The sequence below is a fragment of the Xenopus laevis genome, chromosome 9_10L (genome assembly GCF_017654675.1).
Source record: "Xenopus laevis strain J_2021 chromosome 9_10L, Xenopus_laevis_v10.1, whole genome shotgun sequence".
In the NCBI taxonomy this organism is placed as follows: domain Eukaryota; kingdom Metazoa; phylum Chordata; class Amphibia; order Anura; family Pipidae; genus Xenopus; species Xenopus laevis.
The window spans coordinates 119,106,406-119,125,908 of record NC_054387.1 but is presented as its reverse complement, the minus strand read 5'-3'; the positions used below and the strand labels follow the sequence as shown (position 1 = coordinate 119,125,908).

The window sequence follows — 19,503 nt, the reverse complement described above, 5'->3', positions numbered from 1 at the left end:
GAGACTGGAGCTAACTTGGGCCATTTTGATTGTTGGATTCCCAAAACTACCAGTTAGGCTAACGGCTGCCAACGCCATTAAGGAGTAATCATAACGCAACTCTCTTTTGCACCTTCCCTCGTTCCAGCCATTTGTCGCATGCCAAAATTTTCCATAAAGGGGGCAAAAGAACAATTTTTAGCAAGTAAAGGCCAACTGTAGCTAAAGTACAAGCTGTTGCTATGCCAACGTCGTCCCTTTACATGCATTATAAGAACTCACATTATACACGAGGGCTGCTGGGAATGGTCTCAAGTATAAGTGCAAATTTGCTCGTAGGAGACATTTGGGATAGGGCCACGGAAGGACAATTGCAGGGAGGAGCTCTAAACCCAATGTCGGACACCCTGCACAATACTGTTAAATGTGTACTTTTAGCTTTAGTTTTCCTATAACACCAATTATTAATATACTGTACAATTCCAGGTTGCACATTTTATACATTCGCATAAATATTACGTAAAAAAAAAAAAAAAAAAAAATTTACAAACACCATAATAATATAACTCTCTACCCTGAAAACTTGAAGTTTGCCCCTTTAAATGATAAAAACAAGACCATGGTTTTGTTGGAGCCAGAGCATTGGAAAAGGAGGCTGCTCCAACACGGACAGCTTCTATAAAGGTCATTTAAAGGTGGAAGAACCAGTGGGAAGCTGCTATGTGCGGTCATGTCAGTAGAGCCTGCTCTTTAATTGGGTTAAAAATTCACATGATCAGGCAATCTGCAAAACTACCACTTGCATGGGTTCAACCTACAGCCTATTTCTAGCCGAGATGGGTAAGAAGCCTTTAGGGGAAGGACAATGGAGCTTCTATAAATGACCTGTTTCAAGTACGACAGTAAACGAGGTGCAGAGCTTATGTAACATACCCGAAGACTGCCCAGGGACTATTTACACATAGGTATATACATTTGTTTTGAGACACCTGTAGGGAGAGAAACCTTAGCAGCACATTGTTGGTCCTTCTCCAGGAGAAGAGTGGAAAAGAGAAAAACTAAATATGGAGTTACCCAAGTATTGGGTGTATTCCCATATACATTCATGCAGTCTGGAACCAAAACCTGGACTGGAGAGAGATTGGAGAGACTGTAATAGGAAGACATCCAGAGACCAAGGTGCCCAAGATAAACTCACTGGTCCTTGTGTCCTAGATACCCATGTCCTCTCCGCCTGGAGTCCAGATTCGAAGCTCCCATTTTGGTCTTGAGATGCTTCGCCTGAGCTAGCTTAGAAAAAGGGATTCCAAATGGAGTGGATGGGTGCTCGGCAGGCATTGGGTTGGACGTAAGAGGACTGGGTTGATTGGCAGCATGACTGGGGCCCCAGAAGCCGTGTCTCAACGCCAGTCCTTCCGGATTTCTGATTTGAGGGTACCCTCGGGGAACCCCTGTGCTTTCTTCTCTGCCCCTGGCTCTTCCTGGGTTTTTGGCCTGGCGATGCATCTGCAACCTCTCGTAGCTTGGAGACAGCCCATTAGTGCCAAATGGATAATTGGATTTTCCCTTTGGGATCGGAAAGAAAAGAAATGTTATCACACAAGAAGAGGAACGTACATTTTTCATTGCATTAAAAAAATGCTGAGGTTCTAGCGCTTGCATATTTACTGGAACATGGTGGTCTATCAACTTTCATACAGTCGTGTGATCTAGCTCAGGCTCACCTGAACAATAGCCTGTGGTCCGAGATCCCTTTCTTCTTGTGTTAAGGTGGCCATACATGATAAAATCCGCTTGTTTCTGAGCGGATCTTAACCCGGCCCCATATGCAGGTAGGGTGGTATCGGGTCAATCTGATCGTTTGGCCCTAGGGCCAAACAATGGAATTATAATGAAAGAAATGGGCGCAGATGGGTTGTAGATCCCTTGATCCCTAGGGCCCACGAATTGGATCATAATGCAGGCAATAAGGGCAATCGGGTCGTGGAACCGTATCAATGAACAGATGAGGTCCGCAACCAGATTGGATTTTTAGCCCTGCCCGATTCGGACAGATATCGATCAGGGAAGACCCCACACATGGACTAATAATCTGCCGACTCGGTCTGTTGGCAGCTTTTATCGGTCCGTGTATGGCCACCTGTAGTAGGTGGAATTCATTAAGGAACGCTGGCGTTGAAGCCTTGTTAAGCGACAACAAAGTAGGTGGCAAAAATTACTGACTCTAAAATAACTGCATAGTTTATGCTGTTTACCCGTAGTAGCAGCCATGATTGCTCAAACAAGGTAATCTCATTCTCTCATTTGGACCCGCCCACAAACCATTTAAATTCTTACAAATCAATGTCAATACAATATCTATTAAAAACTTCTATTAAATAAAAATAAATTCTTACAAATCAAGCAGCAGGTCTCCAGGGGCCTAAGCCTCTCACTAATGAAGACGCCCTTTATGGTCAGTCCACACAAGTAGATTCGGGGAGATTTAGTCGCCTGGCGAATAATCGCCTCTTCCTCTGGGCGACAATTTCCCCGAAATGCCTTTGCGTGTCTTCCCGTCCGCTATAATGAAAAAAGACATGCGAAGGCAGTTCAGGGAGATTGTCGTCCAGAAAAAAGAGGCGATTAGTCGCCAGGCGACTAAATCTCGTCGAATCTGTTCGTGTGGACTGACCCTAAAACTCACTTGAAAAGTCAAGGGGAAAATGGGGTCATGCCGGCTCATCTTTGCCAAGCACATACGCCTCTCAATGAAACACGTCAGAGTAGAATGCTTTTACTCAGCCAAAGGTTTTATTAATAGGTTTCAAAATTTCTCATTGTTTAAAAATAATGTCCCTTTAAGCTGCACATTTTTTACACCATACTAAGAGCAAAGACAAAACAAAACCTTTCAGGCCCACGCCCTGTCTCAAGTGCTCGTAAACACGGATGAGTTTGTAGGTATAACCTCTGGAGCTCTGATTTTAACCTCTTACAATCCATATAATAAAACTGCCTCTTCTTTCCTCCAGAATATCCCCCTCTGGGGCAGTTCCGTGCTCCCCCACTTCCCTTAGTCCCCTACTCCGAGTGAACTTGTTATGCACCGACAGAACCAAAGATATTTCATGTTTTATGCACATTAAGGCTATTGACACGTTAGACATTTTCTCTGCTGATGTAGAAACATCACGACCCCCCCAATAACATCTACCATTGCCTTCAATGGCAACTGCTTGTTGTTACTTGTACTGGTGGATTTCGGAATAAGACTGCTTATTTTCCACCTGTTCGAGCAGTGAAAGTTGCTAGCCATTAAAGTCAATAATCGGTGCAGATATGGAGTATTGAATTAACGAACACCAGACATGCCAGTAAAACAATTGTATAAAAACGGATTCAGTGCCTTGAAGTACCTTATATACTCGAGTATAAGCCGAGTTTTTCTGCCCCCAAAATATGCTGAAAAACTCTACCTCGGCTTATACTCGGGGCAAGCTCAAAAACGGTTGTCGGCGTCCAAGAATAGTCGCCGGCGTCCAAGAATAGTCGACGGCGTCCAAGAATAGTCTCCCAAGAATGGTCGCGGGCATCCAAAAATTAGATGCCTGCACCTCCAATGGGAGCAGAAACCCTCAATATTTTGATTTAAACTTATCAGAAGCTGCTGCATTTCTCACCCTAGGCTTATACTCAAGTCAATAAGCTTTCCCAGTTTTTGGAGGTAAAATTAGGTACCTCGGCTTATAGTCGGGACGGCTTATACTCGAGTATATACGGTAACACCAGATATGCCAGTAAGGCCATTTTAGAAAATGGATTCAGAGCACTGAATTATCCTCCGAAACAACAATAAGACAACTCTAAAAAATGGATTAAAAGATTTGAATTAATGCCAGACACGCCAATAATGCCATTGTAGAAAATGGATTCAGACCATGGAACTAACCTCGGGAAAGACAACTTCAGAGCCTTGAAAACACCAGACATGTCAGCAAGACAACTGCAGAAAATAGATTCAGAGCATAGCATTAACCACAGACATGCTCCGAAGATGACTGCAAAAATGGGATGGTAGGCACTGCATTAACCCCAGACAAGCGCAAGCAGAGTACCAGAAACTTTTCTTCTCTCCCAAACTCTTCAATCTGCTTGAATCAGTCGCCAGTTATTTGAAGACCAACACTGTGCAAATTTGGGCAGTTACCCATAGCAACCAATCACTGATTAGCTTTTTAAAGGCAGCTGCAAGTAGAACAATGAATGCAACAATTTAATTGGCGCCATGGGCTACTTCCCAGGTGCAAATTTGCCCAGTGTGGATAAATGACCTCCGGCAAGTCAAGTACAGCCCAAGAGACCGAGGGTCAAAGAGGCGATATCCCCAATAGAACACAACCGAGGTTATTCCCGGTGTACTCCAGTAAGTATTATGAAGTGCCCTTTGCTATAAGCACAACCTGGAGGCTTGAAATGCTTTTTTTGATAAGAACATGAACAGGCTGGAAACATTAAAATGAACGTGAGAACAGGAAAAGCTGGTTCAGTGATAAAGCGAGAGGCATTAAATCGGCCCTAGATTCCCAGCATTCCTTAGGCTCCTTTTGCTCAACAGCCCATTGCATTCCCAGACTAATCTGTAACTCAGTACGGCCTGTATGGGACACATAGAACGGCAGGGGCTGCATTATGTAGCTACAACCACAGTGTTACAATATATCACTGCTCAGCTGTAGCCACGTGTCTTTATTATACATACAGTATCCAAAATTCCCTAATAGTCGCAGGAATTACTTATGTATTCTGATACACGCACATGTCTGAAAGAACCTGTGTATTATACGAACTACTGCACCTCTAATTTAAAATAAGGATTAATTAGGATTAGAAGTCACATTAAGGGCAGAGACACACACTCAGATTCGGGGAGATTAGTTGCTCGACGATAAATCAACTCTTCTTCGGGGGGCTAATCTCCCCAAACTGCCTACCGCCGGCTAGAATCTAAATCGCCTATATATATATATATATATATCCTAGAGAGAAGGTTTCTCCAATCAGAACCTCCTGGCATAGGGTGTCCTTTATTGTAAAGACATTGTACTTGGCTCTGGAGGGAGCACATCCCTAGATCTAGCACAGTTCCAGAACTCTGGCCATGGTATAATTTGCCATCGCTGATCTCACAGGAACATACTACTCCTGCCAAGGTACATATGTGACCTTCATGCGTGGACCACCCCATATCAACCAATGAAAGGAATTTCTGTGCATTGATATATAATGCACGGTTACCTTTCTTTGGTTCAAACGTCTGTCTGAATAAAGATTATTTGAATAAACTGCTGTGCAGCCAGTTATGTTAAACAGGGCAATAGGGCGCACGTGTATCCAGCAGATAACAGATAATCTGAGTACAAAGCAATGGCTTTAGTACTTAATTATGGAGATAAACAGGGATCAAAAGTCTTTGTACTGATAAAACAGGACATTTTTGGTCAATAAATAGTTTATTTGTAGGCGCTGAATGAACAGATACAAAGACTTAATGGCGTTACTGGTCCTTTAAACATGGTCTTAAAACCAGTGTAATAACCTACTTTAAATATAAGTCTTCATTTATTATGCATTGCACATTAAAATATGAAATCAGTTTATTATGGTGACAGAACAGCCTTTTTTCTGTGCATGTGCATTTAAAGGAGATAGTTCACCAGAATGTAGTAGTAGGCAGTGATATTCTTATACAGTTGGCAACTGGTGGTCCAGCTATCATCATCATTTTTCATCATCATTTATTTATATAGCGCTGTCAAGATACGCAGTGCTTTAGCTATCAGGCTTGGCATTATAACTGGTTGGAAGAGGTAGTAGAGGGCCTTAATAGAGAGATAAGCAATAAAAAAAAAGTCTAGTTTTGGTTGCCGGGGTCAGTGACCCCCCCCCAGCCAGCAACTGGACTTTACATAGGACTTTTGAATAGGCAAATTTAAGATTTGGATGCAGTTTGTAATTCAGCCGAATCTGTTGTGGAGGATTTGGTGTTCAGCAGAATCCAAAAACATTGGATTCGGTACATATCTACTGAACAGGACAATTTATAAAGGTGAACATCCCTGTTAAATCAGTCTCAAAGCTACTGCACAACAATTCATACCTGGGTAGGTTCCATAGAATAAATCATTTCGTTCCCGTGCATCGGGTGCCTATCTGCCATCGCCATCTGCAGCTCTTGCTCCAGTCCAGGGTTCCTCCTTTGTCCGTTCTCCATCTGCCCCAAGTCCATCACTGTCTGACGAAAATGAAAAGGACTAAGGAAGCTTCCTCTGCTGATGTGGCCTTCACTCATTTTCCTCTGCACGGGAAAGAATTCCCCATTGTAAACTGGATCCTCCGAGTTCCTTCTCTGCACTGACGTGGTCAAGTAGTACTCCTCTGATACAGAAGAACTACTGGAAGGGGGAAGAGAGCCAGAGCCACTGGAAAAATATTGCACACCCTCATCGCTGTCCTCCTCAGCTTTTTCACTGTGATTGGTGTCTTCTGTCCCCTCGGTGTCCAGTCCATTGACTGAAGGCATGATGCTATCAGCTAGGCATGGGCTTGGACTTCCTATATTGGCATTCTGTGCATTCTTCATGTTTATAAAGTCTGCTACTGGCAGTGTCCGTGGCTTTGGCACCGGTGGTCCAGTTACTGGTTCTGTGTTCCTGGGAATAATTAGATGTTGACTTTTCAGCAGCGACTCAAAATTCTCTAATGGAGGATCTTTAACACTAGTATCCTCTAGTTCATCTACAGTGTCTTTTACAGGCTCTTTCTCCAAGTCCTCACATGGACCTGGTGATGCCACAGATGATTCTTCTGTATTTGACACGGGTTGTCCCCCAAGTGTAGCCCCACTGCTATTGCTTGGCATAGACTCTTTACCTTGGCTAGTTTGACTTGCTTTGGAACCTCTGCTCTGGCTTGGAGACTTTTCGACTTCATTGAGGTCCATGCTTTGATTCTGTTGACTGACTTGTGTAAGAGATGTGGCCTTGCTAGGAGAATGCTCCATACGACCTTGGTCCACTTTGCTTGTATGAACAAGGTTTTCAGAAGATTCCTCCTCTTTTTTCACTGTAGTCGTCTCACTATAGCCATGTCCAGACTTTTGCTTCTCAGAATATGGCTCATGGGTCTCCACTTTGGAACTCGTTTGCTCCTGACTTGTCTCTGATCCTTTTTGACACTCAGTCTGTTTTATTTCTTGCTCCTTGTCGAGCAGGAATTGGGCAGTAGCTTGTGACGTATCCCAAATCTTAATCCTATTCATCTGGGAAAGCTGAGGATTTTTAATGGTGGGGTCGATAATATTAATGTATCCCAAAATATCACTTCCTGGTTCAGGATCTGGCTCTACCCAGGTGGGCAGGTAGTCAAACATGTTTGCTTTCTCCATATTATGTAGGGCTGGGTGTTTCTGCTCTTGAGGTGGCTGCTCTGTGGGCTTTGGTTTAGGTTTAGTGGCCATATTATTACAGTTTGAAGAATTTTTTTCTTTCTCTGCCCCTGTATCACTGGCACTTTTGGTTTTGACCAGTGCATACTTAGGATTAATGAGCTTCTTGGCAATTGATTCCGAAACGGCCGTAGGAACAGTTGCTGTTTGCAACACTGGTTCAGGCTCTGGTTCATTTTCCATAGGAATGTTCTTGAGGCTTACTCCCTTAGAGAGTAGGTAGAGATCCTGGAACTGCCGGTCAAAGGTTTCGACTACTTGTCCCGAAAGCATGGTGATAAGGTTCCGATCTATTCTTGAAGCTGACCAGGTGAAACTGAAAGCAAAGAAGAAAGTGTGAAAAACCTTATGTAAAATGAGTGGCTATTTGTCAAAGAACTGACAAAGAGCCACTCAACAAGGACATGGTTTACCCAAAATAAGTATTAGATGGAACAAGCTCTGATCGTATGTAAGCCAAACTGCTGCCCAATTAGTCAAAAATGAGTTAATTGCCACCAATCAAGTCAAGTATACAAGTACACAGGGCAGAGATGAGAATAGAAGAGAATGACTGAACTCAACCCAACTATACAACTATGGGATGAATTGGACCAGGTCTGTTCTCCAACATCAGTGCTTAAACACTACGTAGCAATGGAAGCAAATGCCACCAATACTGTTCCAACATCTAGTGGTAAGCCTTCCCAGAAGGCCAGAGGCTGTTATAGCAGCAGCACAAGGAGGAGGAACCTCATTGGTTTTGGAGATGTTGGACAGGCAGGTGTCTGGATACTTTTGGCCATATAACGTATCTATGGTCAGTCAATTATCTCGAGATCTTAAATGGTCTTGGTTAGGTGGGATTTAGAAGCTGTTGGATATATTAAAAAGAAGCCTCAGTTACCTGTAGGAGCCACATATTGCTTTGTCTCCATCCACAAACATAAACTTCTGCCCCAGAGACCCCTTGAACTTGGTGGAGAAGCGTGTGTAGAACTCGGAGCCCCCAAGAGTGCGGATTCTCAGGTTCTGAAATGTAAAAATATATTGGACTTGAGCCCTAATTCACAATACACAGCAGAAGCAGGTCCCTCACTTTGCACAACATGGAAGCTTAAGGCCATCAGAAACAGCTACCGCCACCCCCAAAACAATGAATACAAAATACACAAGAACACACTCGGATTGAAAAAAATATGTAAATAAACTAGAAATGTACATGTAGATTATGATGATCCAGCAATGTAGCCAGACCAGTACCTGTGTTTCTAACCAACTAGGTTTCCTCTGCTATCTCCTACATTTAGTCCATCTTCCTTACTTACAACATTTGGGGAACTACAGATTACTAACACGAACCAGGCTGACAATTTGTAAACGGAATAGAAAAGAAATCTTTACAGAAATAGGCTTGTTCTTCACCGTATAATCCTCGCGACAAGTCCAGAGCTGCCATACGTTTACAATGTGGCCCATTCACTCCGGCAGCAGGGTGTGACTCCTGGCACATTAAACCCACTTTATATGGTCATAGAACCCCTCAGTGACTTCTAATATCCTTATCATTTACAGTAGGGGGTACATTATCCCTTATAATACATGAGTGATACTCAGAGTTCCCTGTATAACTCAGCCTGCAGCCTTGTGCCTTTATATGGTCACAGAACCCCTCATTGACTTCTAATATCCTTATCATTTACAGTAGGGGGTACATTATCCCTTATGACTTCTTGATGTTGTTGTTACGGGTTTCTCTCTAACCAAGAATGTCAAGTTTCCAACAAACATAAGCCGTCAGGCTCTGTCTCGCCCCCCTCTCCAAGCACTTAATAAAGCCGCTGACAAGTTTAAGGGCTCTCGTGTGCGCACTTGATGGCAGTGTAACAGCCAGTATTTATACATGTACAACAGAATTAATTTACTGGGATCTCATTAAATAGGAATCCATAACGACCAATCAGCAGTTACCTCTGAGCAGTTCAGCTCTGGTGAGGCTAATGAAAGCAAAATTCTCATTGGTAACCAGGTTACACACTGACTAATTCTCATCTACACTAAATTACCCATAACTGGGGCATTTCCTAAAGAAGCAGCACCTCCCAGAGACTTTCATTATATTTTAGTTGGGATCAAGTACAATATACTGTTTTATTATTAGAGAAAAAGGAAATCATTTTTAAAAATGTGGATTATTTGGATAAAATAGAGTCTATGGGAGACAGTCTTACTGTAATTCGGAGCTTTCTGGGCAACAGGTTTCCGGAAAACGGATTCCATACCTGTATAAAGTTATTTGTCAGTGCAATTGCTATTGAAAGAAGTGTTTCCGTATCCAGTTACCTTCTCTGCTTCTGACTACTGAAACAATGTACCAGGGCTGGCACCCGAAACGTTTCGTTTTCCAAAGTCGCCCCATGAGGAAATTTCGGGCGACTTCGGAAAGCCGTTCGGAGGGATTAGTTGCCTGAAGAAGAAGCAATTTGTCGCTGGGCGACTAATCTCCCGAAATAGCAGCATGTGTCTCTGCCCTAAAGGAGTCAGAACCAGCAGTACAGAGAATAGAAATAGAAACTCCCAGAATCAACTGCCAGATGGAATGACAGTTGCACATCTCTGTTTTAGACTTCTACTTGTTGTTTTGATGTCAGGGATAAATGTTAGTGTAATATTAACAGGGCTTTAGAACGACGTTCCCCGTATAATAATCATTGCAAGTGAAAGGTTAAAGCCGGTCAATTTGAATGATCGTCACTGGATCGCACTTTCTCTCGGTCCTTCTCTATTTTATCTCGCATTCCTTACATTTTGCGGCCCTCACCCTTCCCCCTGGCAAAATGACTGTCTTTGAGATCATGTGCTCTGAGCAGGGTATGAGCATTCAGCTTTCCAGCACCACCCGAAATGAGCAGCTCGCAAGAATGCAATTCACTCCCCGACAGCTGTGGACCTGCTGCAATCCAGAGCAGTAATGAGTTTTCCCTGGGAATGTCACCTATGAGCTAGTGCAGGACAGTGGCATGGCTAGAAGTTACTGGGTCCCACTGTGAATCACTAACTGCCAGCACTAACTGCCAGCAATAACTTTGCAGCACTAACTGCCAGCGCTAACTGGCAACATGTCACTGTGTGCAGGAATTTAACTACATATAATTTAAAGGAAAAGGAAAGGAAAATTTTAGCCCCCCTCAGTAATTATAATTATATACCTGATACTCTGGTCGCTCCTCCCTAATATTTGGCACCACCCCCCTTAATTATACCTTTCCTACTCCTGTAAAGACACGCTCATCATCAAACATTATTATCCCTGCTAACAATTTAAATACAGGTATGGGACCTGTTATCCAGAATGCTCAGGGGTTTTCCGGGTAATGGATTTTTCCATAATTGGGATCTTCGTACCTTAAGAGAATCATTTAAACAATAAATAAAGCCAATAGGCTGTATCTGCCCTGTGCCCCGGGGTAGCTACAGAGTGCACTACTTAGCTCCTGAGTGCAACCCTAAAATGTGTATACTTATTACTATTATAGCCTTGTCCCGGGTAGCTAAGCCTCTGAGCTGTCACATTGTCGGTTAGAAAGCGCTAATGTTGTGCACTTGATCAGATAACGAGATCTTTGCAACTTAATTACCGGCTGGTTGTTATATTTATTAAAGTCATACGTTTTGCTCCTAAGCAACAGAAAAGCAACACCACCCTAAAGTAAATACTGTCACTTTAGCACCATAAAGTTATATAAGACCTATAGGATGTCGCTACATACCCAGGCACATATAGGGACTACCCCGGGAACTTGCTGTGCTCTGTACCTTGCACTGGATTCAGTGGTTGCTGTGGGTGCAAAGTGCAAAAAACATGGTGGCTTGTGTTTGTTTGTTTTTTTTTTTTTGCACTTTTAACCCTGCCCTGCCAAGGTTAAATGACCCCTATTGTCTCTACACAAGACATGCATTCAACATGGGGAGCTGCTGTTTCCTCGGTTGCACTGGGAGAGAAAGTAGGACTGAATTCTTAGCTCTCCACCTAAAGCCATGCAATAAGTGATGGAAGAGCTCATTATTACCTATTACACTGGGAGGGAGAGTAGGTCTAAATTCTTCCCTCTCTCCACCTACAGACACCGGAGTTGTTGGTAGACTGCCATAAGCAGCAGGCGTAGGACAGGTTAAAATCCACAGAGGAAGCAGCAATAGCCACACAAAAACGTATGAAAATGCTTATTATCACTTATTACACTGGATGGTAGAGTCGGAATAAATTATGTTCGCTCCTCTTAAAGGGGTGGTTCACCTTCAAACAACTAATTGTGTCATTTTTCATCTTCTGATGCAGCACTGGGAAGGGGGTCGCCGACCCTGGAAACTGTTCTAAATCGATACATTTAGTTGATACATTTCTCATGTTTGTCCCTGCTGAGCAGAATCTCTGGGTTTCATTACAGGCAGCTGTTAGAATTGAAACAATAGTTGCTAATACTCCAGAGATGCTCCTGAGAAATGTATCAACTAAATGTTGCAAAATTGTAACTGTTCAGAATCTGCACCTGAATTACTAAACTGTCAGACTCAAACAGGGACATTCAAATTTACACTTAGATTTTGGAAAAACAGTAAAAAAACAAATAATGGAAAGTAATTGGAAAAAGTCTTTATTTCTGGGGAACCATCTAAAAACATCTAAATTGAAAAAAGTGTTAGTGGAAGGTGAAGAACCCTTGGCCTGGCGACTAATCTCCCCAAACCTGCCCGTGTGGCCAGACCCCAAAGCAACTACCTAATTAATACAGTTTGGATTTAGCAGCATTTTGCTGTAATTCCCAGGGATGGGAAAATATATACAGTTTTAATTTGTGGTCCCACCAATTTATAATACATTTCAATTAGTTCGGTATTCTGCCTTTTTCAGCAGGATTCGGTGAATCCTTCTGCACCGTGAACCGAATCCTTGCATATGCAAATTAGGGGCAGGGAAAGACATTGTTTGACTTTTTGTCACTAAACAAGGAAGTAAAAAATGTTTTCCCCTTTCCACCCCTAATTTGCATATGCAAATTAGGATTCGGTTCGGTATCCGACCGACTCTTTCGCGAAGGATTCGGGGGGTCGGCCAAATTCAAAATTGTGGATTTGGTGCATCCCTAATTTCAATGGGTGCATTTCCCTGATTTTAAGTAATGTTTTACATCAATATTTTGTCCTGATGTTCCCAAAAACTGCTTTTTTCTTCTAGGAATGTTATTATTTGTGAAATAAAGAGGTTTAAAATACCAACCAGATGTATATGTTTGCTATGGTTCTGCCTGTAAATGGTCAATTCCAATCAGTCTGCCCCTTATACAGTCCTGCACCAATCACTTATTGATACATAAGGTTGTGTATGTGACTGACAGAGAGTCTTGTACTTGCCCCCCATAGTGTAACATTAACTCTGCAATGTTTAACCCTTGTTATTAACAGTAAATATTGGATCTCATAGTAAAACTCACTCCTGTGTTTATATCCTTTCAGTACTTGAAGAAAAAGTTACTTTAACACATTTCCCTGATTTTACATTTTTTTTTTAAGAAAGTTACAGTTCAGTTGTACAAGAATTTTTTTTTCAGGGAGTTATATATTGAGAGTGCTGGGGCTAACTTGTTTAGTATGTAAATGAAGCCCTGCCCACATGCACCCAATAAGAAATGTGAGGAGCAGCATTTCAGCTTGTTTGTTTAAATTATATATATATATATATATATATATATATATATATATATATATATATATATATATATATATATATATATATATATATATATATAGATAGATAGATAGATAGATAGAGCAAAAAAAAAAACGCACAAAGGGGGTTCATTGAAACTCCGCTTGTATTATATATATATATTAGGGATGCACCGAATTCACTATTTTAGATTCGGCCAAACCCCCAAATCCTTTGTAAGAGATTGCATATGCAAATTAGGATTCGGATTTGGTTCGGCCAGGCAGAAGGATTTGCCCAAATCCTGTTGAAAAAGGCCGAATCCCAAACCGAATCCTGCATTCGGTGCATCCCAAAATGTATAATGAAGCAATAGAATTCTTAATGAATCAGATGAAAATTAAGCGTAGGACTGGCCAGATATGGGATGACTTTGACGTAGTTGGCCAGCTTAAATATATTGCAATATATGGACAAACAATCCCTGTGTTGTTTAAAGGGTAAGGCATTTTTCAGTAGCAGTATGCACAAAATGTCGCTGTCTTAAATATATTGATAATGGGTTGAGTGCAGAGGACTCTTGTAGTTGACTATATGTATTTTGTGGTCACAGCCTCATTGCACCCCCACCTAATGGTTTTACAAATTAGTGGTGAGCACAACTTTCCCTTGTTTGATATATATATGTGTGTGCTGTCAGTAAACAAAGAGCTTGGTAATTAATGTACTGAATCAGGTGTTGGAGATAGAAGGAAAACCCTGAAGCACAGTTGGGCTGCATTAGCCCTGCGGCTTGTGTATCAGTTTACAATTTGGGTGCCGGTACTCGCTGCTGTGCGTGTTATTACAAGTGCACCCCACGGGGAAGGGCGGCTCCCCAACATGCAGGGGAAGGCGGCTAAAAGTGCTTGCAAATATCACTTCACTGCGTGTCCGGGTGGTCCAGATCTGTGCCGAGCATGCACTTACCTGCTACAACTAGCAAATAAAGGGGAACTACACCCAAAAACAATATTTTTTTTCATAATGGGAAAAAACCAGTCAGTTATTTAATCAGCTGCCTTCTGCTACATTGTTTCAGAAGTCACAAGCAGCTGTGCAGAGAACAGCCAGACACTGCTTTCAACAGCAACGACATTTATAAATAACATTGAACCACTTAAAATATTTAAATGGCGACGCCCTCCTCAAATTAAAGACTTACCTTGACGTGCCCTTTGTGCATCTGAGCTTTCTCGCACATCTGCAGGAAGTACTTGACGTCGGTTTCATTCAGAATGACATACACGGAGACCTTCCTTTTGAAGCCGGCATCTAGCAGGTCCCTAAATATATCTATATCCGTAAAGTGGTCCATGACGACCGCAATTACCTACGGAGGATGAATAAAAAAAAAACCAGTGTCACATGGTGTCCAGTCGCCTGTTGTGGGAATTTTACGAGCAGCGACATTTGGAAGTTATTTTCTGTGTTGCTGTACAAGAAACAAATTACTAATCAAGTGCTAATAATAACTTCACATTCACTTATGTGATTGTAATAAAATTCTTTCGTTCCTTCCTGTCTATGACACGAGCAGCAGCTCTGACGTGCTTTATGGCTGGTGCTCTAGGTATCTGTATAACAGGGCATTCAGACCACAGAGTTCCTATCCGATTCCCAGTGCAGGCTTTCTTAGCCTTTATATAAAGGGACCCAGATTAAATCTGAGATTCGTCCTCAGACCAGAGCTTGAGGAAAGACATAATTACCCATCTGCTTTTAATTACTATTGGCTGTAAGGAGGGCATTTCATTGTATCGAATGAGATCATGGGGACCCACTACAATCAGCATGAGGAACAACCTTCAGTCGGAAATCCATCCAATCCCTTTCTCCTCTCAACCCAACTCTACTTTTCGGTCGGCCGCTCGTTTTCAGCGAGCGGCGAAATTACAGGTGAAAATGTGGCCAAGGAGGGGGGACTACAATATAGGAGACCCCAACAGGAGTCTGGCCCTCCATGTACTCTGGCTGCAGGGTCTGCTGTATGGTAGTCACACCACTGGTTAAGAGTCACTGGGGCTCATTGATAAACACTGAATTTGCACCTGGGCAGTAACTCATGGCAACCAATCAGATGATTGCTTTCACTGGTCAACCTGTAGCTGGCTGGAAACAGCTAATCACTGATTGGTCGGTATGGGTTACTGCCCAGTTGCAAATTTGCCCACTCATAGGGTTGCCTACCTTCCTCCGCTACCCCCTTTTTGCACTAGATCTGCCCCATCCTGGTTCCCAAGCCAGCCAGCACCCTGTCACCCGCTGGGTCTCTCTCCTAAACTGCCCACCAAGTGATATGCACTTTTCCAAATCTTGTGTGCTATATGCAGGATTATTCCTGTCCCATATCTACTTGGCCTCCTTTATTTTTTTCCTTTCGACTTATGCCAAGCCATGGCTTCTACAGCTCCTGCACAAAATTCATTATACAGCATAATAATGACACATACTGTGATCCTTACGTGACAGCTTTGGTTTCAGATACAAGAATTAAAGAAAGGAAGATTGAGGTTTTGCATATAATCATAAAAGATTTTATGATCAGTTCATTAAAGGAGAAGGAAAGCAGTATATTGCCAATAGATTAGCCACAATAGTGCAAGCTATAACACTATATTTATTCTGCAGAATGCTTTACCATACCTGAGTAAACAGCTCTAGACACTCTCTCTGTTTGTTCAGGATAGCAGCTGCCGTATTAGCTTGGTATGACATCACTTCCTGCCTGAGTCTCTCCCTGCTCACTCATAGCTCTGGGCTCAGATTACAGGAGGGAGGGAGAGAGGAGCAAACTGAGCATGCTCAAGCCCTAGCCCTGGAGGTTTAAGCTGAAAACAGGAAGTCTGATACAGAAGCCCATGAGTACACAATAGAAGGAAAGAAATGTGATGTTTCTTTTGACAGAGTACTCAGAGCAGCATTACTTTGAGGGTTTACTGATGTAATTATAGACCTTTCTGATAAAGCTTACTTAATTTTAGCCTTTCCTTCTCCTTTAAACCCAAAATGATCCAGATCCTATTTGCACACGTGATGTCAGTGTGTGAATTCCAAATTCGTGGTGTTAGTTTAAAGGCTACATTGCAGCGTCGCTTTCATTGTCATTATCATTGTCATTATCATTATCCCACACACCTACAGCCAAGCCAACGACACATTTAATTGGTGCCGTGTCTGGACGAGAACCGTCAGCTCCTGCCTGCTGTATAATTATATCTCTCCTATTCTGTGCCATCTAACCGTCATATACTGAAATGTCAGCATATTCCTCAGGGGGAAACAGACAGCAGGATCTGTGCTGAGACATGAGAATGAATCAGTCGATAATGGGTATACACACTAATGTTTCATTGTAACAGGTTTCTTGTTGGTACCAGCCCGCTGCCTATAATGCGACCTCCCACTGGGTTAAATAAAAAAAGTAGTTTTTTTTGGTAGTGATGTCACAATGGGCATAGTTATTGCTGTTGCTTATAGAGGTAACCAGATCCCCTCCACGTCCAGTGGAAGCATTGTGGCATCACCTGGTGCTTGGGAGCCCCACAGTAGTGGAAAATAAAAATGTAATATAAGCTTCAGCATACTAAAATAAGTTTTCTAAATATAATCAATTAAAAATTCTGTACCATTTCTGAAATAATCAAGTTTATCTTCACTATTCCTCTCTCGGCATCTGTTTCTCTTCATTCAGTCTTCATGCAGCAGTTGGGTGTCAGATATTCATTGACAGTTAGATCCGATATATCTTATAGGGGGGCTCCTTTTGCCTAGTAGATGTATTAGAGTTCACTCTATTAAAATCACCAGACATCATGTCTCTCTACATGCAGAATTTGTGCAAAAGGCAGTTATTTTGATAGATTTTGTTTGTACTGGAATCAGTTATTTGATTGAGCTCTAATACATCTGCTAGGAAAGGAAGCCCCCCTATAAGATATATTGGATCTAACTGTCGATGAATATCTGACACCCAACTGCTGCTTGAAGAGGAGAATGAAGAGAAATAGAAGCTGAGAAAGGGATAGTGAATATAAACTTTATTATTTCAGAAATGATGCAGAATATTTAATTGATTGTATTTAGAAAGTTTATTATTTAAGTATGATGAAGCGTATGCTTGTTATATTATAACTGTTGGCCATGCCCATTTTGTGGCCACACCCCCTAATTAACATGTCCACTTTACAAAATTTGGCAGGTTATGAACGTTTGAACACATTTCTGTGGTTTTTATGTGTTATTACAGTTTTGCTAATAAAGGTGAATTGGCTTTTAAGCTGCAAGTCAGTTTCCCCAAGAGACCTGCTTATCTTAAATTGTTACAATTGGTCCTTTGCTGATCTTAAATTGTTACAAAAGTATCTAAGTGCACCCGCCACATATTCTGGGCGCCAAAAGCCAATTAAGTTTCAGAAACGTTATCCTTTTCTGGCTGTTCAGTGCAGGAGATCAAAGAAAAAGTCGGGACGTTCCAGTACAAATCCAGGAGTGTAGGTTGAGCTGTCAAAATCGGGACAGTTTGGGGGTATGCATAATTGCTCTGCAATACCCATTGGTGCTACCAAATGCTGTGAGCCATTCCACCTGCAGTGCCCAAACTTTGTTCAGGGCCAGCGTCGGACTGAAGGGTCGGAGGCCCACTGGGTCTTCCACCACAGGGCCCCTGCCTCTGTCGCAACCCCCCTACAGCCCCCCAGTTGCAACCCCCTTCAAGCCCCTGTGTGTATGTGTCCTGCAGTTACAGCCAAGATTGCAGCCGGGGGGATGAAGGGGGCAGCGCAGGCCAGAGACTGGTGAAGGTCTGGGTCAGTGGGGCCCACCTGGTTTTTACTAGGGATGCACCAAATCCTAATGTGCATATGCAAATTAGGGGTGGGAAAGGGAAAACATATTTTACTTCCTTGTTTTGTGACAAAAAGTCACGCGATTTCCCTCCCCGTCCCTAATTTGCATATGCACATTAGGATTTGGATTCAATTTGGCGGGGCAGAAGAATTTGGCTGAATCTGAATTCTGCTGAAAAAGGCCGAATCCCGAACCGAATCAGACTGTGCAGGGCATCAGCACCTCGGTATTCCTTGAGCCACAAGCGAATATCCCACGGTAAAGGCTCGAGATCAATCAATATGGTCCTGCCATTTGGAGTGGGCTTCTTAGTGTGGCCATACACAGTTTATCTTGTATGGGACCCTCCAGCAGGGCTAGCCAACTGCCCAAATATCATCACTTCGGATCGAGGGCCGCAACAGCTTGTTGATGCAGTCTTCAGCCCGACAGCTCTATTCTGGTTGTTGTATTATAATCATTTGGCACTAGGGTCAAATGATCGGATTAGCCCAATAACTCCCACTTTTGGTGGCCATATTGGGGGAAAGATCAGCTCATATAGTAACCTTGCCAAACGAGCAGATCTTATAAAGTATGGGCAGCTCTAGAAATGTGCACAGTGATTGGCTGCACTGCTGAGAAGAATAATCTCTGTGTATGTTTTTGGAGTGTGGGAGGAAACCTCGCAGGTGTGGGAGAACATACAGGCTCTTTGCACATAGTGCCCTGGCTGGAATGGTCTGTTTTAGTGCCCTGGGCAGAAACAATAGGTTTGTTTGGCTTCAAACAATGTGGCTAATTCAGTAGATAAAACATGTCAGTTGTATAAATATACAGGTGCCTCGCCCAGCCTGCACGGAGGCTCAGTAATATGTGAGCGCAAGTTTCTGGCTCACTAATGGGCACATTGAAATTTATACAGCCTTAAAGGGCCACCGCATCCCTAAATATTCCTGTGGAATTGTTCTTAGCATAGGGGAATATGTCTGCTGCCGTAGTTTAATGTTAAACCTTAACATGTTTATCCAACTGATAGAAAAATTTGAAATTTGCTGCCCTGTTTAGTAGGCCACACCCCCAGTGAGGCCAGGCCACACCCCTGAGCCACTTGACAATGCCTTCTACTGGCATCAAAGCAGTATACAACATAAAGTGACTGTAGTTAGTGTGCCCAAAACTATAGTGGTGGCAGCTTTAAATTGAGCTACTCATACTATAATACTCCCTAAATCTGATACCCAGACTCCCAAATCCTAAATACTCCCCAAATCCGATACAGACTACATAATCCTAAATACACCCCAAATCCGATACAGACTACATAATCCTAAATACACCCCAAATCTGATACAGACTACATAATCCTAAATACACCCCAAAAATCTGATACACAGGATACAAATCCTAAATACTGCCCAAATCTGCTACCTGGACTCCCAAATCCACTACCCAGACTCCCAAATACTCCCAAATCCGCTACCCA

General features: G+C 42.5%; 1 protein-coding gene across 1 annotated transcript in view; it reads right to left on the bottom strand.

Annotated features, from left to right (window-relative positions):
• Positions 1–288: 288 nt before the first annotated feature.
• fam83g.L (family with sequence similarity 83 member G L homeolog) overlaps positions 289–19,503 on the bottom strand; it is a 31,665-nt gene continuing 12,450 nt past the window's right edge. The window contains 4 exon segments of the mRNA NM_001094683.1: positions 289–1,545; positions 6,119–7,781; positions 8,352–8,476; positions 14,356–14,523. Coding sequence (NP_001088152.1) covers positions 1,174–1,545; positions 6,119–7,781; positions 8,352–8,476; positions 14,356–14,523 — 2,328 coding nt within the window. The 3' untranslated portion in view covers positions 289–1,173.